General features: G+C 31.9%; 3 protein-coding genes across 5 annotated transcripts; 2 read left to right on the forward strand and 1 right to left on the reverse strand.

Moving 5' to 3' along the window:
• Positions 1–765: 765 nt before the first annotated feature.
• Positions 766–6,212, forward strand: LOC140882583 (poly [ADP-ribose] polymerase 2). Of its 2 annotated transcripts, none has more exons than XM_073288678.1 (18): positions 766–984; positions 1,057–1,291; positions 1,400–1,512; positions 1,609–1,690; positions 1,921–2,153; positions 2,349–2,475; positions 2,979–3,034; positions 3,523–3,596; positions 3,757–3,803; positions 3,989–4,038; positions 4,244–4,306; positions 4,581–4,658; positions 4,849–4,959; positions 5,087–5,162; positions 5,251–5,393; positions 5,569–5,642; positions 5,724–5,829; positions 5,961–6,212. In XM_073288678.1, exons 1-18 carry the CDS (start codon positions 907–909, stop codon positions 6,048–6,050), a joined length of 1,836 nt encoding a protein of 611 aa, XP_073144779.1. In that variant the 5' UTR covers positions 766–906; the 3' UTR covers positions 6,051–6,212. The 2 variants fall into 2 exon arrangements, with proteins under 2 accessions (XP_073144779.1, XP_073144770.1); XM_073288669.1 differs by having other exon boundaries at positions 767–984; positions 1,921–2,156.
• A 5,853-nt stretch (positions 6,213–12,065) lies between these two features.
• Positions 12,066–15,024, forward strand: LOC140876319 (probable polygalacturonase). 2 transcript variants are annotated; one of them, XM_073280257.1, is made up of 6 exons: positions 12,066–12,240; positions 12,874–13,172; positions 13,294–13,411; positions 13,519–13,693; positions 13,799–13,869; positions 13,963–15,024. In XM_073280257.1, exons 1-6 carry the CDS (start codon positions 12,225–12,227, stop codon positions 14,661–14,663), a joined length of 1,380 nt encoding a protein of 459 aa, XP_073136358.1. In that variant the 5' UTR covers positions 12,066–12,224; the 3' UTR covers positions 14,664–15,024. The 2 variants fall into 2 exon arrangements, with proteins under 2 accessions (XP_073136358.1, XP_073136357.1); XM_073280256.1 differs by having other exon boundaries at positions 12,067–12,236; positions 12,870–13,172; positions 13,963–15,023.
• Positions 15,025–16,049: 1,025 nt separating this feature from the next.
• On the reverse strand, positions 16,050–21,917 carry LOC140876318 (kinesin-like protein KIN-14I). Its single transcript, XM_073280255.1, has 19 exons — positions 21,710–21,917; positions 21,139–21,305; positions 20,870–21,013; positions 20,431–20,667; positions 20,281–20,349; positions 20,018–20,086; positions 19,759–19,836; positions 19,542–19,673; positions 19,362–19,443; positions 19,111–19,206; positions 18,862–19,035; positions 18,668–18,774; positions 18,396–18,573; positions 18,052–18,211; positions 17,733–17,986; positions 17,488–17,651; positions 17,216–17,389; positions 16,572–17,062; positions 16,050–16,472 (listed from the first exon to the last, which is right to left on the reverse strand). The coding sequence occupies exons 1-19, from the start codon at positions 21,819–21,821 to the stop codon at positions 16,343–16,345; spliced, it is 3,018 nt and encodes a 1,005-aa protein (XP_073136356.1). The 5' UTR covers positions 21,822–21,917; the 3' UTR covers positions 16,050–16,342.
• Between the last annotated feature and the right edge of the window lie 3,964 nt (positions 21,918–25,881).

Raw genomic sequence — 25,881 nt, forward strand, 5'->3', positions numbered from 1 at the left:
ATGCTGCACTGACCCATACATATAAGAACAGAAACATGATCTCCTTGATACTAAACCAGATCAAGCCGGGAATCTTATTGGAAATAAAAAGATCTAGGATAGGCGACGTATGATGGAAATGGACTGAGTGCCAGAGATATTCGTGTTAGTTCGTCTGCTCGTATTTATGAAAAAATTATCGGTTTAGTTTTATATTTTTTAAATCCCAGTTTAGTCCCCAATCAATTTTGTGAAACAATAATTCGATTTCATCGGACCAGTGTATTTTAGTTCCAGGTTTGGTAATCAATGTGGTTTCCTTTGGTTTTAGTATTTGTGGTTTCTTTTGTGATTTTTTTAAATTTTATTTTATTTTTTCTTTTAGTTCCAAGAATTTTTGTCCATTATATGTTCTACTGCTTCGCATGTATGAAGGATTTGTTTATATAAATTAAATGGTTATCTTTTTGTCCTTTAATTATATTTTAATGTTATCATATTCTCTATCACTCATGTACTAATTATTCATAATTTGAATTAAGCTTATATTTGAACGTCAAATCGACAGAAATACCAATGATGAACAAAATAAAACAATTAAGATTTGGGACAAAATCGGATCACAAAATTGATTTAAGACTAAACCGAAAAAGACCCAAAAAAAAATATATGACTAAACCGAGAATTTTTCCATTCATGATCACGAATCTAAAAAATTAATATCATTTTTTATGAATAAGGAGGAGTGGTTGATTACTTGATTTAAAGAAAAAGGGTCAACAACTGCCTTTTTTTTAAAAAAAAAAATGTGGGACGCACGAACGAAACATCAAACATCCATCAATCTTGAAAAAAATGAGCTTCCCTCGCAAGCTTGAGCTTGTAATCTAAGTCCTATATAAATTCAATCAATCAATCAAAATTTTCATGGATCTCAAAGTGGACCAACTGAGAGACCTACTAGCCAAACGCGGTCTCAGCACCGCCGGAACTAAGCCTACTCTGGTGGGTTGACCGACATTGCTAGCGACCTTGTGCTTTTTTCCCTGAATTTTTTTTTTGTTTAATTGTTTCCAGGTTAAGCGACTGGAGGCGGCTATTCAACAAGACCACAATACAGACACAGACGGGGGGGATTCAAGCAATAAGCGCAAGAGGCCGACGGATTCCGATATTGATGAGTTGCAAACTATGACTGTCAAGCAGCTTCGCGACGAGGCCGAGTCTCGAGGGCTTTCTTCTACCGGAACAAAAAAACAGCTTCTCCAGAGGCTTTGCGCGGACCATCCAATTCCAACCCACAATGACCTAGGTAATAAATACAATTTCTTTAAGCTATCTTTTTTTGCATAATTATCATCGCAAACTATTATTGATGGGTGTGCTCATTATGTATTGCTATGATCATGAATTTTGGCAGCACCAGAGGAGAGCAAGGAAACTAAAATGGTTACAGCTGTGAAGAAAGGCTCTGCGGTCTTGGATCAGTGGCTGCCAGACCATATTAAGGCCCAGTTTCATGTTTTGCAAGTTGTAAGAAAATAAGTAGCCTTTTACAAATAAATCGAAATGCCCAGTATTAACTGATTCAGTTCTCGGTGCCCGTTGTGACTTTATTTTTTCATGCAGGGCGAGGAAGTTTATGATGCCATGCTGAATCAAACTAATGTCGGCGACAACAATAACAAATTTTATGTCATTCAAGTTCTCGGTACCCCTGTATTCTTAGAATTTTATTATTGATAATTGGTAATCGGCATGTTATGGTTTAATGCCTATTCTTCATTATTTAAAGTATTTAAGGTCTGTTATAACTCAGAACTCAAGCACATTAGGCAGTAGTAGTTGCAACTGTTTTACTTTATTATGCTCTTCCTGCCACTGAATATCATAGAATAAATTTCACAGTTTCACTTACACGGTCGAAACTTCTAATTGCAGAATCTGATGCTGCTTCCCAATTCATGGTTTACAGTAGATGGGGAAGAGTTGGAGTGAAGGGACAGGATAAATTAAGCGGACCCTACAACTCCCAACTCACTGCCATTTCTGAGTTTGAGAAAAAGTTCTTGGACAAGACGAAGAATTATTGGTCCAATCGCAAAGACTTTGTGCATCATCAGAAGTGCTATACTTGGTTGGAAATGGATTATAGTAAAACTGATAATGAACCTGTGGTGAGTTGTTTCTAATTATTAACATGTGATTGTATCCATCAACCTTGAGAAATTTTTTACTACCATTCACACCTGGATCGTCCACCTGTTTTGTTTAACATGTTTGCTTTCTTAATTTTGGTGTTTCATTCAAAAATATTCATGTCGTTTATCAAAGATTAGGGATCTGAAATCATTAGCAATCATTGATAGGTTCAAGGAAAACAGGAATCTACGTCAAACGTTGAAACTCGAGAGTCGAAGCTTGAGCCTCGTGTAGCAAAATTCATTTCTCTTATTTGCAACACTGACATGATGAAACAACAGATGATGGAAATAGGTCAGCACATCAAGTTTTGGCTTTTACATTTGCTACAAAAAATTGATAGCATGCCGACTTCTATCTTCGTTCCAAACTTTTTTTTTTCTTTTTTCTTTCCTGACCCCAGAGCTATTCCTCTCTCATATTTTTATGGCTTCTCTCTTATTTGATTGGTGGAAAACTTTCACGTAGCCGGATATTTCAGGCAAATAGCGAGCTTTATAAAAGCTAGTTGTGAAGCGTTCATAGTCAACTTTCGCGTAGCCGGATATTTCAGGCAAATAGCGAGCTTTATAAAAGCTAGTTGTGAAGCGTTCATAGTGAATTTTGACCTGCAACTGCCATGAAGTACAAAAGCTTTTGATTATGTTTCATTTGTAATTTTTTGTATCAGGCAAATAATAAACTTTATAAAAGCTAGTTGTGAAGCATTCGTAGTGAACTTTGACCTGCAACTGTCATAAAGTACAAAAGCTTTTGATTACGTTGCATTTTAATTTTTTTATTTCATCTAATGCTAGGATACAATGCTGAAAAACTGCCATTGGGTAAATTGAGCAAATCGACCATATTAAAGGTGAGATGCACGACTATACAACGTGTGAAACTTACTCTGGTTTGTCCTGAATCTGCGTAGGAGCTCTTGTAGTTTCAAGGCTATATGAGATTCTATCGTAGTGAGTAGAAACTAGTTAGAAAGGAATCCAAATGACACCATATTTGATGCCTTGAATAATTTTGTGACTTTTCAAAAGGTTTTTACTTCTTAGCTCTTCCACACCCTTGTGTTTTTTATTTTTTAAATCTCTATCCTTGAAAAATCTAGTTGTTGACTCATATTAGTATGGGAAAATATGATTTTTCTTCTGCACCGTTTGTGATTTAATTTGAAACTTTGTTAAGCTTGGTCTGATGAATGTTTTTTCAATTTTCTGATTACTGAACTTATGTTCCTCTTCATCCCATGTTTTGTCACTAAAGTTGTTTAGTGAAAAGAAAGACTCATTCAATATTTCCGTCAACTTTTTCAGTAAAGCCTCTACAGTTTAAGTTAAATATTTACAGGGTTATGATGTCTTGAAAAGGATTGCTGATGTAATTGGCCGAGCAGATAGGAAAACACTTGAGCAGTTAAGCGGGTATATATTCAGTTCATATCACATGTTCATCTTATACATTTTCCTTATATGTCAACAGATTTGGCAAACAAACTACAATCTTGCAACCCATCTATATTAAGAATACTTGATTCAATTCGTGACTGTTTTGTCCTAATTGGGCTTTGTTATTTAATGACAGGGAATTTTACTCTGTTATTCCTCATGACTTTGGTTTCAAAAATATGAGTGAGTTCTGTCCCCTCTTACACGATTCTTTGGAAGCATTCCTTGTAATCGGTTCCTTTATAAATTATAATCTATGTAGCTGGCTGTATTTTATATGAATGCAAACTCGTTTATTATCATACCGGGAAAACTTGTGAAAGTTTTGTTCGCTTTTTAAGTGGCTCTGCTGCTGAATGTGATGGCAGGTTTGTTTATAATTGATACTCCTCAAAAGCTAAAAAGCAAACTGGAAATGGTAATTCCTTATTCCCTTTACAATTAATTGCAGCATGTGTTGTATATTAATGCTTTGTGACCTGAAGTCTTGGGCTGATGTTCGTTAATGAATTATGTAGTTGATTATACAACTATCTTAGCAAAAAAAATCAAGATTGAACTTTTAGTTTCATATCTACTATGTCAATATTCCACGTATTAAGTGTTTTTGCAAAAACTTACAGGTAGAGGCACTGGGTGAAATTGAGGTAGCAACAAAGTTGTTGAAGGATGACATTGACATGGAGGTATGGCCCATCAATTCTGTTAATATTGATTGAAAAACTTGATATTTTTGTCCTTGTTCCTTGCAATATGAATCTTGATCCGGAGTAATAATTTGTAGTTCAGTTATTTATAACCATGCACAGATGCATCTCCTTTGTATTCTTGATAACACTTAAGAGTCTCATCATTTAGATTCTTGTCAGAGTCAAGCTGCTTCTTTATTTTTGATATTGTCTTCCTCCGTGATGTATCAGTTTTACTTTTAACTCTTGTTATTCTGCCTGTGGCTTGCAGGATCCCTTGGATTCTCAATACAGGCGTCTTCACTGTGAACTGACTCCACTTGAAGTGAACTCTGAAGAGTATGCCATGGTAATATCTTTATTTATTTTTTCTTGGTTTTTTTTGTTCATTTGACCTATAATGGAACTTGTGCCTCTGTTATTGTGGAAATTTACAATGCTGATAACTTAGTTTATTTATTGGTGACAGTTGCTTTGTTGATTTTTATTTATGTGCTCTTTAAGATCCCGCTGATTATTTAAATCTCTTCATGCCACAGATTAAAAAGTACACTGTGAACACTCATGCAAAGACACACGCAAATTATGCTATTGATATTGTTCAGATATTAAGGGTATCGAGAGAGGGTGAAGCTGAAAGGTTCCAGAAGGTGCTTGGTGAATCTAAATTTAAGTTCTCTTTTATACAAAAGAAAGAAGTGTTGAAAAAAAGCTGTTCTTTCTTTAAGTCATCTCTGCCTTTAAGTATGATGGACTTCATTATATTCTGGTGTACAGTTTGCTGAGACAAAGAACAGAATGCTTCTATGGCATGGTTCCCGACTCACAAACTGGGCTGGGATTTTGTCCCAAGGTATTTTCCTTTAAAAAAAAAGATGTAATTTAAGTGAATTACTCTTGCTATGTTTGATTAGGTTCTTTGATTTGAAAAAAATTGCTAGGTCTACGCATTGCTCCTCCAGAAGCACCTTCAACAGGTTATATGTTTGGGAAAGGTGTCTACTTTGCCGACATGTTCTCCAAAAGTGCAAATTATTGCTGTGCATATCATAATTCCCCCTCTGGTGTGCTGCTTTTATGTGAGGTAATTGGAAATGCCTTTTCAATTACTAACACGAGTTTTTCCTTGGAATATATGAAACGTTGGTTATCTGATAAACTTTATCCTTTTGCCATGGATTTATTGAATTCAACAAGCCCATAATCAATGAATAATCTGTGTGTTCATCACTTATGTATTGCAAATGCTTTGCGCCTAGGTTGCTTTGGGAGACATGGCTGAGCTGCTGGCGGCGAACTATAATGCTGACAGATTACCTCCTGGAAAGCTAAGGTCTGTTATCTCACTACTTTGACGCCTTAGTCCTGATAGCACTAAATGTTGGAATAAATGAAATACTGTACTGTTTTACAGCACAAAAGGGGTTGGTGGTACTGCTCCAGATATTAAAGAGGCTCGGACGCTTGAAGATGGTGTTGTGGTGCCCTTAGGAAAACCAAAAGCTCAACCAGGATCGAAGGTCTTTCCTACGAAATGTCATTTATTGAAATTATTTCTTCAACTTTCCTCTATTTACTTTCAAGCTTATGGTTGTTTATGTTGCTACAAGAACCATACTGAGTCACATATGTTTTTTTTTTCTTTTGCCAGGTAAGTTTGTTATATAATGAATATATAGTTTACAATGTGGAGCAGATTAAGATGCGGTATGTGGTCCATGTCAATTTCAAGTTTAGATAACATCAAGGGCATGCTTTCCGATGCCATTGATTTACGAATTTTTAGTGTTAAGCCTGTGAAACTTTGGAGCCCCTAATTCAATTATGTATTCTCACTTCATATATATTGTTCTGGTGGTTAAAAAATTGGTATGATTGAAATGGAATGATCAGTTTGAAGTTAGTTATTTTGTGTATGTTGTAAAAGTTTATTATCAATTGATACATTTTTGCAATTGTAGTTTTGATTCATAACGTATAATAAACAATAAACATAAAAATTCTTAAATATTTAATATTTATTTTTTTTTTTGAGGAAAAATATTTAATATTTAGACTCCAAGCAACTTTCATAACTAAAACAGTTTTATTAAAGTAATGGGTAGAAAAACTTGCCAACTATCAAAAGAAAGAAATTAGCATAAACAAGAGAAGAAGTTGATGAAACATAATTAGCGATTAGCATATATAACTAAATTTTGGTTTTATTTCTTTTAAAATTATTCTTATCATACTTTGAGACATAAATAGAGGATTTAACGATGGAGTGATGATTGAATTAAAGAAACATGTTTGCATTGGCTTCTAGGAATAATTAAGGTAGTGTTTGGAAATATTTGAATTTTATGATATAAAAGTTCAAAAATATTTCTTAGAGTCTAAATGCGATTGATTTACGATATTTTAGTTACTAGTAAAAATGACGTGCGTTGCACGTGAGAATACTTTCTATTATCGATAAACGTTGTTAAATAAATGAGTTGAGATGAGAAGAGATAAATATGCAGTTAGTTAATAATTTTCATGATATTTAGTAAATATTAAATTCAATGTAATATGATATTTACAACATGTATTATAAAATGAGTGCGAAGAATCTTTGTTGAAAGATTTTATATGTTATAAGTCTAATTGAATTTATAGACGTTGCAAATAATAGTTGTAACAAATACTATAATTTTGTATAAATTAGACATTAAGAAAAATATATATTTTTTTTAAAAAAGAGAAAAATATATCATTTGATGTCGTGACATATTTAATAAATAAAATTTAAGAAAAAATATATCAAATAATATATAGTTTTGAAAAATTATTTTACAACTACTGGTTTTGAGAAAATAATAATAATTTAAATAATGAATTCTAAATTTTAAATTAAATTACAACGTCTTTTCTTGTTTACATAACAATTTTTTCTGTTTTCACGATTTTTCGTTTGCAGTCCATTTATATAAAAAAAATTTAATTTTCTCATCATCTTTGATAATAATTTTTGTGATATTTTATCTATCAATTATTTTTATTTTTATATCTCTATTCCTTGATTCTTTTGTTGGATTGTGCTGAAAGAATTCTTTACAAGAGTATAAATAATTTTATTATTTTCAACCTCCATTCTTGTGTTATTATCTTCTATTACTTGTAAGTCAATATCGTTAATAATCAATGTGTTATTGGAAGTTTTTTTTATTTTAAATTTAATGCTAAGTTGTTCGAAATCCACTATTGCAATAACTTTTTTTTGCTAAATTGTTACTCGAATTTTGAATGTTTTTGATTAAAAATGTTAACATTTCATCTTGTATTTCAACCGTCTTATCCATTTTAAAAATAAATGTATATTCTTTTTAATTTAATGCCTTTAAAATTTTGTATTATTTTGAAGTGATGTTGTCCTATAAATAAAAAAGATTTTATTAATAATTTGTAATAATATAGAGGACCGAGAGTTTGCTATTTTATCAAAAGTTATAACTGCGCGGTAATAATGCAACTCAAATATTTTAAACCGCACAACAATCAAGCGTCATTGTTTGATTGTTTTACACAGCAAGGACAATTATTGCACTCAACAATCTTTATTGCACTTCTTGTAATCAATGAGAATCAAACACATGACCTTAGCTTTGATATCAATTGTATGACCGATCACTTGTCACTTTACCAAAAGTTTACAGTTTCAATTTACAGTCATCATTATAACAATTTAAAATAATACATTATCAATAACTCATGGCCTATAGATATAATGTTTAAATTTTAATATAGTTTTATTTTGTCACAATATTGATTCTTATGCAATTATTACTCAAATTTCAATTATTTGGTTGATTAATATTGAGCAAGTATGACATTTTTGGTATCATGCATTTGTTTTATTTTCTTTCTTATGCATGCTGCTCTGAATCGATATGATTTATTATGTATTTGTTAATAAGTGAGATATGTTAATCAAATTAAATAAAATATTCATTTTGTAATGTTTTAATTTATGTGTTAATTACTTTTTTTACAAATATTAATTTATGTAATAAAAATAATAACAAATATAATACATTCTAAACCTTAATTTAAACTATTAATAAATATTTTCCTCTATATAATGAATTTTTATCTATTTCACGATTTTTTTTCCATTTATCATCATTATTTTTTCTCTATGAAAAAATCAATATTCTTATCATCTTTATTAACAATAATTTATATGGTGGGTCTGGCAAAACGCGAAGACCCACTTGGACTTGTTTGTGAACACGTTTGGACGAGTCTAAACTCGTTTCTCCGGGACGAGTTTAATACAAGACTAAGTTTAGACCCGGTCCATTATCATCACTTTATTGAAGTGTTGTCGTTCTTTAAATAAAGTATATTTTATAGTAATTGGTAATATATATACTATTTGAAAGAAAAACTATTACATGTTTAGTTATGGAATCAATATAATTTTTAACATTGCAGCTAATGTGTATTTCAAATACTTAAAAAAATATTTTGGTATTTCACGGAACTTTATAAATATTACTTTATAAAATATTATAAATCTGATATTTTTAATTTCAAGATCATCTCATAATTTTTTTAAAATGATTTTAGCTTTTATGTGAAGGAAAATTAGTTAAAATTTTAATTTCAACTTTTATATATGTGATATGTGTGTGTTGATGTAAATTTTTATTTATTATTTTATATTAAAACTTGACTATAATTGAATTGATTTATTTCAACATCTGTATATTATTTAATTAACATATATATATATATATTAATAATTTTTCCAAATCCAATATTTGTATATATTTAAATATGAACTCATGATATAATTCTTTATCAAGAAAATAAGTTTTTTAGTTTAGTAACTTTATCTTCTTTGGGTTTTGGTCCATTAACTCTTCCGATGTGGGTTTTGGTACATTAACTTTGCATATTGAATGTTTTTTGGTCCAACTACATATGTGTCAGCTTCTGATTGGTCCACGTCATCATTTTGGACCAATCAAAAGTTGACACGTATGCAGTTGGACCAAAAAACACTAAAAATGCAAAGTTAGTGTACCAAAACTCACATCGAAAAAGTTAATGGACCAAAACCAAAATATGGACAAGTTAATGGACCGAAAAACTTATTTTTTCTTCTTTATCTCAATAGGTCCTTACACGAATTAAATTATATAATATTTTTTTAAAAAAATATATTTATTCAGTATACAAACAAATACAAATCAAGAATTGGTGTTTCAATATTTTAAGAAACTGAATAGTATTTAATTAAGATTTTGTGAATTTTTTTTTAAAATATTTGTGGAAAAAATATATTCACTTTATCTACAAGAAAATAAAAAAACAAAGTGTTTTGATATTTCAATTTTTTTGAAAACTGAATTTTTATATAATATGCACATACTTTTTCAATTTTGATCTTATCATAATAATCGATTTTACATATACTATAAATATTGATCACTTTATCTACAAGAAAATAAAAAAAACAAAGTATTTAAGTATTTTAATCTTTTTGGGAACTGAATCCTTATCTAATTTGCACACACATTGTCAATTTTGACCTTATCATAATAATCAATATAATCTTTAACATTGCAACTAATAACTATTTCAAGTACTTAAAAAATATTTTGGTATTTCACGTGACTTTATAAAAGATTAGAAATATGATATTTTTAATTTCAAGACCATCTCGTAATTTTTTTAAATGGTTTTACCTTTTCTGTGAAGGAAAATTAATTAAATTTTTAATTTCAACTTTTATATATATATATGATATGTGTGTGTTGATGTATTTTTTTATTTATTATTTTATATTAAAAATTGATTATATTTGAATTGATTTATTCAACATCAATATATTATTTAATTAACATATATATATATATTAATAACTTTTCCAGATCTAATATGTGTATATATTTAAATATGAACTCATGATATAATTTTTTACTTCAATAGGTCCTTACACGAATTAAAATATATAAGATTTTTTAAAAAAAAATATGTTTATTCAGTATACAAACAAATAAAAATCAAGAATTTGGTATTTCAATATTTTAAGAAACTGAATAATATTTAATTAAGATTTTTGTGAATTTTTTTAAAAAATATTTGTGGAAAAAATATATTCACTTTATCTACAAGAAAATGAAAAACAAAATATTTTGATATTTCAATTTTTTTGAAAACTGAATTTTTATATAATATGCATATAATTTTTCAATTTTGATCTTATCATAATAATCGATTTTACATATAAATATTGATCACTTTATCTACAAAAAAATAAAAAAAATATTTTGATATTTTAATTTTTTTTAAAACTGAATTTTTATATAATATGCACATAGTTTTTCAATTTTGATCTTATCATGATAATCGATTTTACATATAAATATTGAAACTTTATTTACAAAAAAATAAAAAAAAAAAAGTATTTAAGTATTTCAATATTTTTGAAAACTGAATCCTTATCTAATTTGCACACACTTTGTCAATTTTGACCTTATCATAATAGTCTATTTTGCATATAATATAATATTAATTTACGTTTATGTCCTATAACTAAAGTGTTATTTTTACTTTTATAACCCTATATATTTTATATGATTTTACTTATATTGTAAATAAAGAACAACGTTGTTATTTCACAATGGTAAAATTTTGACCTTTTATTCACTATTTTATATAAGTATAGGTATATGTATAGATATACATTATTATTTCAGCAATTTAGATATCAGTCCCTAAATCCAAACACAATTTCATCCTCAGTCCCTTGTCAGAAAAATATAGTTTAAACTCCCTGAGCCCACATAATTTTTCTGATAAAATTTGGTACAAAACGTTGAAAATATGGTACAAATACACGATATTTGAGTATCAACTGTGGTAGATCTGGTACAAATGTATGATTTTTGAGTACTAAGAAAATATTGATATTAATGACACATTTATCTTATTTTGATGGAAATCGGTACAAAACATTGAAAATATGATATTAATATATGATTTTTGAGTACCAAATGTGTTAGATCTGGTACAAATTTATTATTTTTGAGTATTCAAACATATATTGCAAGTTAATTTTAATAAAGATGGTACGAATTACTCTCAAAATTTTATTTTTATACCTGGTCTTGAATAATTAGTTCTTCAATATCATGTATTCGTACCATATTTTCATTGTTTTGTACCGACTTTGTATGATTTTTTTAGTATTCAAACATATATTAAAGTTCATATTAGTAATGATGTTCAGATTTTATACTCAAAATCTTATTTTTTGTACTCGATATTGAACAATTAGTGCTCGAATATCATGCATTCGTACCATATTTTCAATGTTTTGTACCAATTTTCATCCGAAAAAAAATGTGGGCCCAGAGAATTTAAATAAATTTTTTACTGACAAGGGACTGAAAAAATATACATGTTTGGATTTAGGGACTGATTTCTAATTCACCGTTATTATTTTGGGTTTTCACAAAAGATCCTTGTATATATATATATTTTTAAAAATCCTTGCATGTATAAATAGAATAGGTGGCCAGGCTAGCAAAATATTAGTATGATTGGGGGGTATGGGTCCCAAATGGAAACAATGCACATGTCTACGCACACACTCTCACATCACAAATATTAATTCAACTTGTCTCCTTGTACATTTGACGCCGCTCGAATCCAATTTATCTATAATTTTTCTATTTAATTTGTAATAATAATAATAACAATCATGTTAGTCAAATTGCTTGATATAGTATGTCTATTCATTCATTTGTAGCTGGCTATCCCTTTCACTTGGCATCCGTTATTTGTTTGTGTAATTTTTCTCCTTAATTGTCACTCACCACCCTTTTTCCTTGTGTGCAGTTCAAGTTCTTTGAATGAGCGAAGAAGAGAGACAGACATGAAGAAGCTTGTAAGTATGTTCGTTGATTCTTTTGTCGGTAATTGATAAATGCAGCTGCTTTACTTTCTTGATTATGTTTTTTTTTAAAGCTTTATGTGATCGTGTATGTATGGATGTATGTTCTTCTTTTCTGGGTTTTCGTCATCCCGCTATTTCCTCTATCTTTGACGCCTGCTAAGTTTTTCTTCTTCTGCTTCTTTTTTTCTTAATGTGGTCTTTCTTTGAAAAAGTGTTCGAGGTTAGCGACCGTAAATGGAAGTGACCTTTTTTATTGGGATCAGTTTTGGGTAATTCGGTGAGATTGAGTTGGATGCCAGTTGATATGCCTACATTGGCTGTAAGAGACGCTTGATTCTTGGACTCTGGATCTGGAAATAATTATTCTCGTGTGCTAGTTTAAGGGTATTGTTAGTGATCTAGATCAGATTTTGAGCCGTTTCTGGGTTCTTACGTAGTATTTGTTTCCATTGGATCAAATACAAGTTGCATTTTCGGTTTTCCTTTCTCCACATCTCCAATTATGTCTGTGCTTGAGGAAATACACTTAAGTTTAATAAGTTTTGGAAGCCTTACTCTTACAAATTCAACTAGATGCGCTTCAGGGTAATGTACAATGTAATGTTATTACTCATTTCTTCTCAGGCAGTACTTCTTTTGCTCCTGGTATCGAGTTATGCTATAGAGCGCAATGAAGAATGCAAGACTGCCTGGCCATTAACTCCAAGACCTCACAGTGTTTCTGTTTCCGAATTTGGGGCTGTTGGAGATGGGAGAACTTTGAACACTTTAGCATTTCAGAATGCCATTTTCTATCTCAAGTCCTTTGTGGACAAGGGTGGTGCTCAGCTATATGTTCCGGAAGGCAGGTGGCTTATCGGATGCATCAATCTTACCAGCCATCTTACTCTATTTCTTGAAAAAGATGCTGTCATTCTTGGTTCTCAGGTTATCACTATAATATAAATAAATAATAATAATAATAATAATATATTTTATTAGGGGAGCATAACTTTTCAGAATCTACTGGAATGTGAATTATCTTTATCTCCAAATGTTGTTTATGCAGGATTACAGTCAGTGGGGTGTCGCTGGACCACTGCCTTCTTATGGTGCAGGACTTGAGTTACCTGGTAGATATCGCAGCTTGATCACTGGGCAGAATTTAACTGATGTGGTTATAACAGGTTACGCTTTCGGCCTGAATTTCCCTGTTCATATCGTATATTATTAGTTACCATGACAGTATTCTGATTCTGATGTGATGTATTTGTGTACTGTACCATCTATATAGGCAATAATGGAACTATTGATGGTCAGGGTTTGGTTTGGTGGGAACAAGTGAATGAACATTCCTCAAATCACAGTCGACCACATTTAATAGAATTAATTGGCTCCACCAATGTTTTTATATCGAACTTAACCTTCTTGAATGCACCTGCTTCCAGCATACACCCAGCATATTGCAGGTAGATTGCTTAATTTTTGCTCCTGAACCATTTGTTTTATTATAAATATGACCTCTAGATCAATTTTATTCTAAAGTATGTTTTGTTCTGTTCTGTTCAATGAAGCTACTTGCGAGTTCAGAACATCACCATATATTCTCCACCTGACTCTCCATATACTAGCGGAATAGTTCCAGGTTCGTCTATGTCCAGATCCCTTTTAGTACATCACACGCATTAACTAACTGGTTCAGGGGTTGAGGTTGATGTTCAAAATATTGTAACTTCAGATTCTTCCAAGCATATTTGCATTGAGAACTGCAACATTAGCATGGGATATGATGCAATTGCTCTTAAAAGTGGTTGGGATGAGTATGGAATTGCATACGGCAAACCAACCACCAAAGTTCACATTCGAGAGGTTCACCTGACGTCTTCCTCAGGCTCAGGAATAGCATTTGGTAGTGAAATGTCTGGTGGCATTTCGAATATTCTAGTCGAGCACCTCCATATATTTGATTCATTATCGGGTATTCAGCTAAAGACAGCTAGAGGAAGGGGTGGCTATATAAAAAACATACAAATATCAGATGTTTTCATGGAAAATTTGAAGGAAGGAATCCAGGCTACAGGTCATTATGATTCTCATCCAGACAAAAATTTTGATCCGGACGCTCTTCCAGTGGTTAGTAAAATCTCATTTAAGAATGTTGTTGGTGTAAATGTTACTACAGTCGGTAATTTTTCAGGAATTGATGAATCTCCATTCACTTCTATATGTCTGTCAAATGTTTCATTTTCATTCACTTCCGATGATCCATCTTTGAAGTGGTTGTGCTCCAATGTCATTGGCTCATCTATTAATGTATCACCTGAACCTTGTACTCAACTCCAAAGCCCGTTTTCCAATTCATCCTCGGATTGTTTCTTCTTGCACTCATATCTCACTAGTCAAGTTGCAGTCTTGCAACGAAGCCTGGCCGAATCATAAACTATTCATTCATTAATCTGTAAAATTAGACACAGCATTTCTTCTGCCGGCAATGTTGTATAATCTTCTGAGAATATGCAAGACAAGACGGGCAAAAACAGAGAAGATCAGATCAGATCAGATCAGATCAGATTCTATTTTATGTACAGAGTCGGTTTCTTCATTCATGTGTAAGAAAAGTTTTGGTAGAATACAACAACTCAGTTACATGTGTTTAATTTATTTTCTGTTTATTATTAGTCGTTTTCATTTACATTGTAAATTCTTGAACTGAAGAGTGCTGCAAGATTGATTGATTCTTAATTGTGATGAAAAAGGGTGACGTGATGGGGGATTATGTGTTGTTGGAATTTGCAATAAATTCGATTTTTTATTCCTTTAAGAATCTGTTTCTTCGAGTTGGCATCACTTGTTTGTCTTACTAATATTCCAATACTGTAATTAAAGATTGCATTGCATGCCGTCCACCACAAAAGGCTGGAATAACTAGGTGATCGATCAAAAAAGGAAGACCCCATTCAATATTTTAAACCGGCGATGATTTTGATTTAAGTGTTATTTTATTAGTTTAAAAGAATTGGGCATAAATTCACTAACTTTGGTTATCTTTGAATGCTACTAATATGTCATTTCTGCACATTCAGTGGCCCGATCAACAGTAAAGGAAACAGAGAATGTCCTAAAAAGTAGAATGATTCCTTGTATCCAAATGCAATCACCCTGGAAATTGGAATGGATTGTTGCTGAGTTTTTATAATATCTGCCCTATGGGATGGATATTTATCATGTGATGTCGTTAGCAGGTGCTCAAGTTTTTTCATGCATTTTCATGTGCAGTATTAAATTCCAAACTTTAATAAGACAACTTTAGTTTTAAATCAAAGATTATTTTGTCGTCACTTTAAATTAATTCCATCAATAATGAGCATAAAGTGTCATCCCTCAATATGTAATGGAAAGTGAAATCCCACTCAAAGCTGATATTTCTTAGTACAAAATATGATGAAAACAAACCAACACTAGGCATCTTGGTTGTGCATTACTTGTTTATAAAACATATAAGATGGAAAAACAAAACAAAACAAAATCATCGACGTAATATATAACTGGTGCTTTTATGGATTGGTTATGGACGTATGCACAATTGATGTGTTTTAGCCTTTAGGCATTTATGCATGACGTATGTCACATAGAGCATTATATAATAAAACAATAAGGACAAAAAATGCAAGCAAAATTAATGAGGTTTCCAAGATAGTGCAGAATATGCAAGCAAGATGAACCAAGCTTCAAAGATAAAAGAGTAAAGATTAGTCTTGCTTTATTGCATGTCATTTAAACTTCAAACTTCACAAGACAGGATTAAAACCTCACAGCCTTGTCACAAGTATCAAAAGTAAAACTGGCACACTTTCTTGAAATCCAGTAATTAAATAAGACGCTTCACCTATTTTCACACACAAGGAAATAAATCATCAAAAAGGTAAACAACCACATGATACAGGATAGTGAGCAACTGAAATAATTGCTGTGGTATATACACGAAAAAAATGACGCAATAAAGAAAAAAAAATGTAGAAACCAATAAGAAACTATATGTATACTTCTCAGTGAAGTAAAAGTGAAAAAAAAAATGAAAGATTGGAGGTAAGGCAGAAGAAAGACGGACAGTGACTCTTTTACTTTCTAATTCCTGTCTTACGGTGTGTTTCAAGAGTCTGCCTTCCACTCCTGGGAAGATAATGGCCTTGACCAGCTCTATTAACAGTTTTTCTGGATGGTGATAGCCCTGATTTTGGTATCATGGTCCTGATAGACAGTCAAGAAAATGAAATTTATCACAAATTTTTTTTTGTTGAATAAGTTTTCAACAGAACGGAGGATAAGTATCAATATGATGATCATTACCTGATTTCTGGATTTATGACTTGTTTTTTATCAGGTTTCTGAACTCTTGAATCAATGCCACTACTGAAGTTACCAAGTTTTGAATGATTGAACTGCCAGAGCAAATCTGGCTCAGATGAATCACTTGTAGCTGCGTCGACCTCTTCCAAATCATCAGCAGTATTGATAACAAACTGATTTTTGGAAGAGAATAGATCATGTTGTTTCCCAGGGTAATATTTGGAAGAATCCGATATATATTTCGGATACAAGACATCAGACATGTTGGCACTGTTAGCTTCCCAACGTCCAATAGCGTCTTCAGCTCCAATACTAGGATCCAGCCTGTTTACCATGAGTTTGTCCACCCACTCACCGGATCCCAATTCTCTATCATCCTCCCCATTGTTTTGGTGAGCTCTGCATACTGGAGGCCAGGGAGGGGAATTTCCGAGTAGTTCATCTAAGTCCATGCTTTGCCTTTTTTGCCTCGGCGCAGAATTGCCCCGGACCTGTCCATTTCAGCAGATTTTGATATTTAAAACGAGATTATGAGATTTTTGAAAAATTGAAAGTGTATTATGCAAAATGCATTCTCTTTGCGCCGGATTCTCAAGCGTTTCATGGAGATTTTTTCGGCTAGTAACTTGCCATTGCAAAGTTACCTCTATATTGCCCACATCTTCCATTGCCCTCCGAAGGCCATTTGGCGACTGCATGCTAACAAAATTAGGTTGAAGGGATGATGGTTGCATGCCACATGGACTACCAGGTAGCTTTTGCTGCAATGAAACTGGTTCTCCTTCTTTCCTTGCCAAGGCAGCTTTCAAACTGGCAATCTATCACAACAGTATTGTTTGAGCTACTGACTTTTCCAATAGTTTGAAAACTCAAGAGGCTGACACAAGGGAATGATGTAGATAATTAGAGTAACAACCTGTTCCTTTAACTCTTTAACATCTGCAGAATCTTTATTCACTTTAGCGGCACCAAGCTCAACAGTGGCAACACGCTCAGCAAATTTAAGTGTACTAACAGTCTCTCCAACAGCATCAGGTTCAGGACTTATGTGAACAAACATTAGAGTCTTTGCTTGCCCTCCTATATAGAACGATGACATTAACCAAAGAAAAGAGAAAGGTGAAAAATTGTAAGATTAATGGATTTATACTCAGTTCTCACCAAGTGAATCTTGTAGCAATTGAGTGAGTTTGCTGTTTCTATAGGGGACATGCACATTCTTCTGGGCAAGAGAGGAAATCACATCACCTAATGCAGAAAGAGATTTATTAATATGTTGTGCCTCTCTGAGTCTATCGCCAGTTACTTCTGATTTATCAACTCTCTCACTGCCAGCCAAATCAACTAGATGCATGCAACCACGAATGATCGTTCCAGAAGTCAAATCTTTTCCTTGAACATGAACCGTTAAACAGCTGCAATAGTAAAATGTTAGATTAAAACTCACTTAAATTGCATAATTTTGGTTTCAATTAGTCACCTGTGAGAACGACTGCTACGGTCGTTGAGTGCAGTTGCACCAACTGCACGATTTCTTTGACCAATGTTCATCAAATCAATAACATCAAATTTTGACGAGACACGAACTAAGCTGGCATCTGGCACACTAAGTCCACTTTGAGAATTGTTACGAATCTCTAATGTATGCTTAGTTGAGGAATCCTTGTATAGCAAGGTTGAGAAACTCTCTCAAGATAGAACTTCTGAAAGTCATGGTGCATCACCACCACAATATTGAAACTCTAGTCCATGATGTTCTCACATTAAATATGTTTAAAAAAATTCTTCCAAACACAATATCAAATAAAAGGTTTTGAAAAGGATATCTTTTGCTTAGGTTTTCGGTGAGTAGATCTCTAACTTGCTCATTGTATATCTCAATCATCTGAACAGACACATCATAGCAGAAAGTATCCTTTCTTTGTTCTGCGAGCAGAAACAAATCATTTAAAGCCCTGTAATTCACTCCTTGACTATGCTCTGTGAGATCCTTAGGTCCACTCTGTTGAAACACGAGAAATGGCCATTGATATTGAATTTTGAGCAAATACAGGTTGCAGTAATGAAGTAACAAATAAGTAACTTTTGTCCCTTACCATAGTAAATGTTTTTCCAGACCCTGTTTGTCCATAGGCAAAAATGCAAACATTGTAACCATCGAGTACTGATCTTATAAGTTGTTGTGTGTCTGAAAAAACTTCCTCTGTAAAACAGAGAGAAAATTGTGCAGAGGTTCATTAGTCCTTAAATGACACTTACATCAAGTGTAAAGACAAACTGACTTACGAACCTTGAGTTGCAGATGGACCAAATACTTTGTTAAAGTGGAATGATTTTCGCCCTTTTCCATTCTTTGCTAAAGAGTTCACTGTAATACTTCCTTCTTCTATTTGTTCCACGCTACTCAACGAGTTGAACTGGCCAGGCAAAAAAGGTCTAACACGACAATATACTCTGATACTTCCTGATAGAGTTTGAATTTTCTAAATTAGCATAAGGATAAATTCAAAAAGACAAGACTTGGACAGAATGACTATACCCTTTAGATCCTGGACTTGATTATAAAGCTTCCGGTTTTCCTCGATGACTCTATGATAACCAGAAGCAGCTTGAGCTAACCCATGAATATGGAGGCCTTTAAATCAAAGGTAAATACAGAGTGAGACTGAGATCACAAAACATGAAGAATCTCAGAAAACATAGACAAACCTCGTCTACGCTCTCATCCCTATATTCCCCAAAATGAAATATATAAACAAATCAAGAAACCAAAAGTTTCCAAATTCTCACCAAGATTTTGCATTTCTTCATGGAATTTCATTTGCATAAACTGCATACCAGCTTTTGTAGTAGAAAGATTTTGCCTCAGCGTCTAGAAAGAAAGAATAAACGAACATGACAAGCTTTTATATTGGAAAAAAAGATATGCAGAAGATAGTAAGAGGTATGTCAACTTCCATAATTATTTACCTTAACATCTTTTTGCTGTTGGTCAACAATCACTTTCTGCTTTGCAAGTTTACTTTCAGATTCCTCGTCATGAATTTTGTTCATATGAATCATATCATCTTTCTTTAGTGATGCTGATTTCTTCTGTTCCATCTTATGAATTAAATAGTACAAAAAATTTATCAGTAGAGCAAAAATACAAGAAACATATTTTACGGGAGAAAGGGTGACAAACTACCTTCATACTGGACGAAGTACTTTTTAGTACAGATTTATCGCCAAATGAAATATTAGAGTCTTTAAGGTTAAACTTCTTCTGATAGAAACAAAAACATACAAGAGAGAGATAGACAATAAGATCCTCTAAAGCAATATCTGTGTGTTTTCAAGATGCAGCAATTTCAAGTGAGTTAATTATAATAAATATTTACAATGTAAAGTGTAAATCATAACAATGTGAAAGTGATTAAGGAACTATAAAGAAAATATGCCTATACCAATTCATTTTGGCTTGCAATATGATGCTCAAACTCCTCCACAACCTTACTCAAAACGGATTCAACGAGCTGCAAAATCAAAAAAATAAAATAATCACTTCTCAGAATAAGGTATTGATGACATCATAAATAATTACCACCGTATCGAAAATTCAAAACATGATGACTGAAAGTGTCCAACTTTTTGGAACCTCTAATGTAAATACAATTTTTAAGAAGTGCAATATATCACGGTTCACCATAAACTTGCACTTCACACTCACATTTGGAACTTCTTCAGGCTTCTTATCCAATAAAATTGCTCGAACGAGAATACCCAAGGAAGAACTAGGCTGTAAGTTAAAAATGGAGAAAACACAAATCACGTCTAGTTACTCGGAATAAAATGTCCTCTTTAACAATAGTTTGCTTACCGTTCTGTTTAATTCTGCATCGCTACCTACACCATTCAATGATTTCTCATTTGTGGACATGCACCTTGATAGAGAGCTTGTGAATGGCTCAGAGTTCTTGCGAACAAGTTGCTTTCCAGATGCAGTGGGTTTAACATTTCCACCAAACTTCCAAACCCCATTTCCTCCTGTCTGTTTCCATTCGCTATAGGACTTCAGTGCCAAAACACAATTCACGATCCTCGACGATTTTCCTCCCTGAAAAAATTCCGAATAATCTCATATTGTCAATATCAAAGCTTCCCAATCATTAAATTCAATCCTACTTATATAAATTTGAATTTGGTAGCAGATTATTATGGACACATGAGACCATTATTCTTCTAATTCAATAAGGAAGTAACTGTTGTCCCTTTTCCTTTATATTTGTTAGAAATTCAATAATAGCATCCACATTTACCTGTTCAAGATCAGAGGCCTCAAAAGTAGGCATCCCCATCTCTTGCACAGCTACAAGAAAGTTCCTTACGTTTTCAAAATACTGGTAAGCAGACAATGCAGCACCATCTGGTATTAAAGCAGGGTCACATGGACTTTCCACAACCTGCAACCAAATGATCAAAATCAATTCTTTATGATAATTAATGGCTTCTGTCATGGATATGAAGAGGGATGTGATATGGCGATACATATATATGCATGTGTGTGTGGAAAGCTAATTGTAAGGACCTTTTGCACTGCTCCAGGCTGAAGTTTATTTAGTGCTGTGCAGAGAAGTATTCCACTTCTTAAACCAAGCCTAAACTCTTCTTCTGAAGGTTCGGAGGGTAAATCTTTTGCACCCACTACTCCAACCACTTTTCGTAGCCATGCAGCTGCTTCATATCTCCTTATTGCTGTACAGACACAGATTTATTACGTAAGGTTGATCCCATATAGAAAATAATTTTGAAAAAAAATCGACAAAATAATTATCTTTGAGCATTTAAACTTGATCGAAGATACTGAGAAGTCAGGATTACTCTACAAAGCATCATATCATCCGAAACAAACAAATCTACAAACATATACGAAGATGGTAGTTACTAGTTACAAAATGGGGAAAGGAAAAAAGAAGAACCCAAGGTAAATCACAAATTCACTCCGTGTCATGACAACAGAGTATGTAACATTTTGAATTGATCCAGAAACAGAGAATTAAGCTTGATTAAGGTTTCAAGTAATCGGAAATTACAGATGCCACGTGATTTTTTTCGGAAGAAATTCAGGAGAAAAATCCCGGAAAAATTGAAAAAGTTACCAGCTTCTTCCGCTCTGCGAGCATCCAAATCGAGACCACGAGATCGGTTTCCATGCTGTTGCAGAACATCTTCCACCACAGACGCGACAGAGAAAGAGAATGCACCTTCCATTCCAAAATCTTGAAAGCAAAAAAACAAAAAGAGGAGGTTATGGAAATAGAAGCAAGTATTTTCTCCCTCTAGAGCGAGAATTCGGCCATGGCTTGGCTTTCCTCTCTCTGGAGTAGTGTGTATGCTACTACTGCTACTGCTACTTTTTCAAATATATCTTCTTCGCGTAAAGCTACCACATGTTTACGGGCCTCGATCCGAACCTCCAGCCTCGGTCCGGACTTTTTCTTTTTCCCTTAACTTTCCTTTTTATCACTCTATTAATCATAAATATTTCAACTCTCAACAATATAATATACATAATCATGTCTAGATAATAAATAGTAACAAAATTAATGAAAAAGATTCATATCTTTAATTTCACTTTCTATTTTAAAAATATTTCAATCCTTACTATGATTTTTTTAATTATTTTGATAAGTTTGAAAATTTAATAATCTCACTAGCAATATTAGAATTTATTCGGAATATATAAAATTTGATACATAAAAGTTGTATTTATGAAAATATTTCGATAATTTCTATTTTCAAAAATAATAATAATAACCTTCTAATTTCTAAATATATTTTACCTGGGAAATTTTTTTAAAAAAAAATAATTCTCGATACAATCAATACACATGAGAAAATTATTTCTCAAAATTAAAATTTGACCAAAATCATTTTTCTAAATTTATATGGATTAATTTTATTTTTATTTTTAATTTTTATCTTTGTACTAATATTTTATTTTTGAAGCCAATCAAGGCAAATATATATTACACAATCATGTCTAGGGGTGTGTTTTCGGTATACCGTATAAAAAATATTGGTATGAAAAAAATTCACACCGGTATCGATATCGAAATTTTGAAATTTTTGTATAGAAAAAATCCATACTCATACCGAATAGATAACGAAAAAACATTCGATACCAAAAAAATGTCTATATATCGAAAAAATTTCCGTACAATATTCCAAAAATCGATATTTTGATTTGGTATCCCAGTCCTGAATTTTATGTCCCTTCGTACATATGGTTTTAAATTGAAATATTTAAGGACCTATTATATATATGTGTAAAAATATATAAAAGGACCTAAAAATTTTACTAATAAGAAAATTGACTTTTTCGACATCATGATGTAACCACTTGTGTACTTAAATTATAGTTCCACCTTGTTTAATGATTTTTTGGCAAATTATGTCTTGAGTGCAATAATAATAATAATAATATACAGATCCTTCAAAAAAAAAATAATATAAAAAAAATTCAAAATATAAGTGAATGGGGGAAGTAATAATGATTATTTATGAGCCATGTGCTAGATTTTTTGTTCTATGATCGGAATAAAAATTTTACTATATTCTTGTAGATCTTTCTACATACTAATTCGAAATAAAATTGGATGAACCAAGATGTTATTATTCAAGAATCAAATTAATATGTTTGACATAAAAAAATAATATTTTTCATGAATGACTGAAACAAAAAACTTGTCCTACAAAATTGACCCGCGAAGTCGTCTCACATAGATTTTTGTAACTTATTATAAGCTCGGAGTTTTGAATTTTTACAAATAAGAATTTTGATGATTTTAAGCAAAGTAAACGTATTTTATCTAGCTATTATAAATAAATAGGGGTGGATCACCGTACCGAAAAAATCGGTATGGAATTTTTCCATATCGATGCCGTATCGTATACCGAATATATCGAATTTTCGGTATGACGAAAATTTATATCGTGTACCGATACCGAATTCAAAAAAAAATCGGTATACCAAAAAATTGTCGGTATACCGAAAAAAATTCGGTATACTGGCAAAAAAGTCGATATACTGAAAATTTTCACATATATATTTTTAAAAAAATTTTATTTTTCGATATTTCGGTATATACCGATATACCGAAAAAAAAATTTACGATACCGATACCGATACCTAAAATTTCGATACCGATTTTTTCGGTATAATTTTTCGGTATTTCGTTATTTTTTTCCACCCCTATAAATAAATAATATCAACATACATAGTATAGAAAATATAGATCCAGAGAAAGCAATAAAAATAAATCACAACAGCTAGCTTTTTTCACCCAGTGATTATATACGTGATATTATCTTTATAATTATAATAAAATTGTAAAAATTAATGATTTGACTACATTTTTTCAAAAATAAAAAATAAAAAAATACCTTATTCAAATAATGATCGACAAAAAAAAAAGAGAGGAAAAAGGCATGGTTCGGGTTGGATTGATTTTTCAGTGTTTTTTACATTACACTCTCTCTATATTGAAGAATCCAATGAAGAAAAAATAGAAAGAAAAACATTCGGTTGGAGTCAAAGAGAAAAACAAACTCTTAAAGGAAATAAAATAAAATAAAATGGCTTACAATAATATTTTACTTTTCCCTATTCTAGACCACAATTAGTACGTAAATAATTTTCATTAATCAAGCATTTGATGAAATACAAATGATATTCTTTTTTTGTCATCACAGCAGTTAAGTAACCCTATAATATCATATCATATAGCAGTTATAGCTTAACATTGCTTGATCAGTAGAGCTTTGCCAACATTGTTGTAGAAACAACCTTTTTCGATTAAATTCTATTTTTGAGAGATTAATTAGTTCACACATTTTATTATTATATATATATATTTTTTTAAAAAAGGTGAAGGAGAACTGCAGGCAACAAGTCCTTTTCAATGACGGGTCCATCACCTCAACAAATGCAACAAACTAATTGCAACTTTGGTTCCTAAGTCTCATTTTTTGTTTTCACCCAACATTTTTTTTTTAACTTTCTTGGAATCAAAGTATTACTATTCTGGGTAAAATTGACCTTAATCATGAAGTAAATGTTGGTGAATAACTTGGCATAATATAATGAGAAAAAAAATTTATAATAACAGAGAGGATACACTAAAAACTTATTAGGAAAAAAAAAAAAAGGAAGAAGAAGAAGAAGCAGCAAAATTGGAAAAAAGAGCATTTGAAATTTTAATGTGAGGCCCCAGCCATGAATTGAATTATAAGAGGGACAGTATTCACACAACCACCAAAATTAAAAATATCAAAGGCAACGTTCGAATTTTTCAAATCAGTGGTTCGGCGCCGAAGCTCAGGTCAGTTGGCCCCATGGAGAGCGTAGGAGGTTTGTTATATTCTGCAACCAATTGACTGAGTTTTCGAGGTTCGGCAGTTTGGATGGATGGACCTTCTTTTCTTTTTAATTTATTTATTTATCCATCATTAGCTATGAGTGGACAAAAATTATGGTTATGATAAGAGATAATTCGTATTTCAAATTACACTAGTTTTATTAAAATAAAATGATTTGAAGTATCTTTTTCATCCAAACATAATATATTGTTATCCTATTAGAAAATATAATTCAAGATATTCTTGTGATGATGCATGTGTAGGAATGAAAGTTCTCCAATCCTCCCTTGCCTGGCCTACTGACTACTCGCACATCATGAAAGCACTTGCATTCTCTTATATATAACTTTAACTTTTACAGCCCATCCAACTATGATGGACACAAACCAATCATTTAAAAATACCTTAATTTGCTGCTAAACTATGATTATGTCTTCTAAGCCATCCATCCCACTCGTTTTCTTTCTTTCTTTCTTTCTTTCTTTCTTTCTTTCATTTAGTGCTCGCAATTCCTTGCTTGCATTCTCCATTACATACATACATCTCTCCCTCTCCTTCGTTGTTTAAAACATTTCTTCTAACAATTACTTTACTACTGCTGTGCAAGGACCTGGAATCCTAGGTTGTCCCTTCTTCATTACGATGCCTAAACTTCCAGGTTTTTCTCAACCTAAAGAACTGTATATATCCTTTCCCAGCAAAGAGGGACCAGCTAACAAAGAATCAATATCAAAACTACCACTTCTTTTTCTCTTTTTGGGGTGGGACATGCACCTCGTTGAGGAGCATATTCCTCATGCCCTTCCTAACTTTTTCTTTGATCCATAATTATATGTGATGTGCTATACAACTAGATTGGCTTTACAAATGATAAAGATATATTGATGAAGGGACATATATATAATAGTTT

This window comes from Henckelia pumila, chromosome 1 (genome assembly GCF_033568475.1).
Source record: "Henckelia pumila isolate YLH828 chromosome 1, ASM3356847v2, whole genome shotgun sequence".
Taxonomy (NCBI): Eukaryota; Viridiplantae; Streptophyta; class Magnoliopsida; order Lamiales; family Gesneriaceae; genus Henckelia; species Henckelia pumila.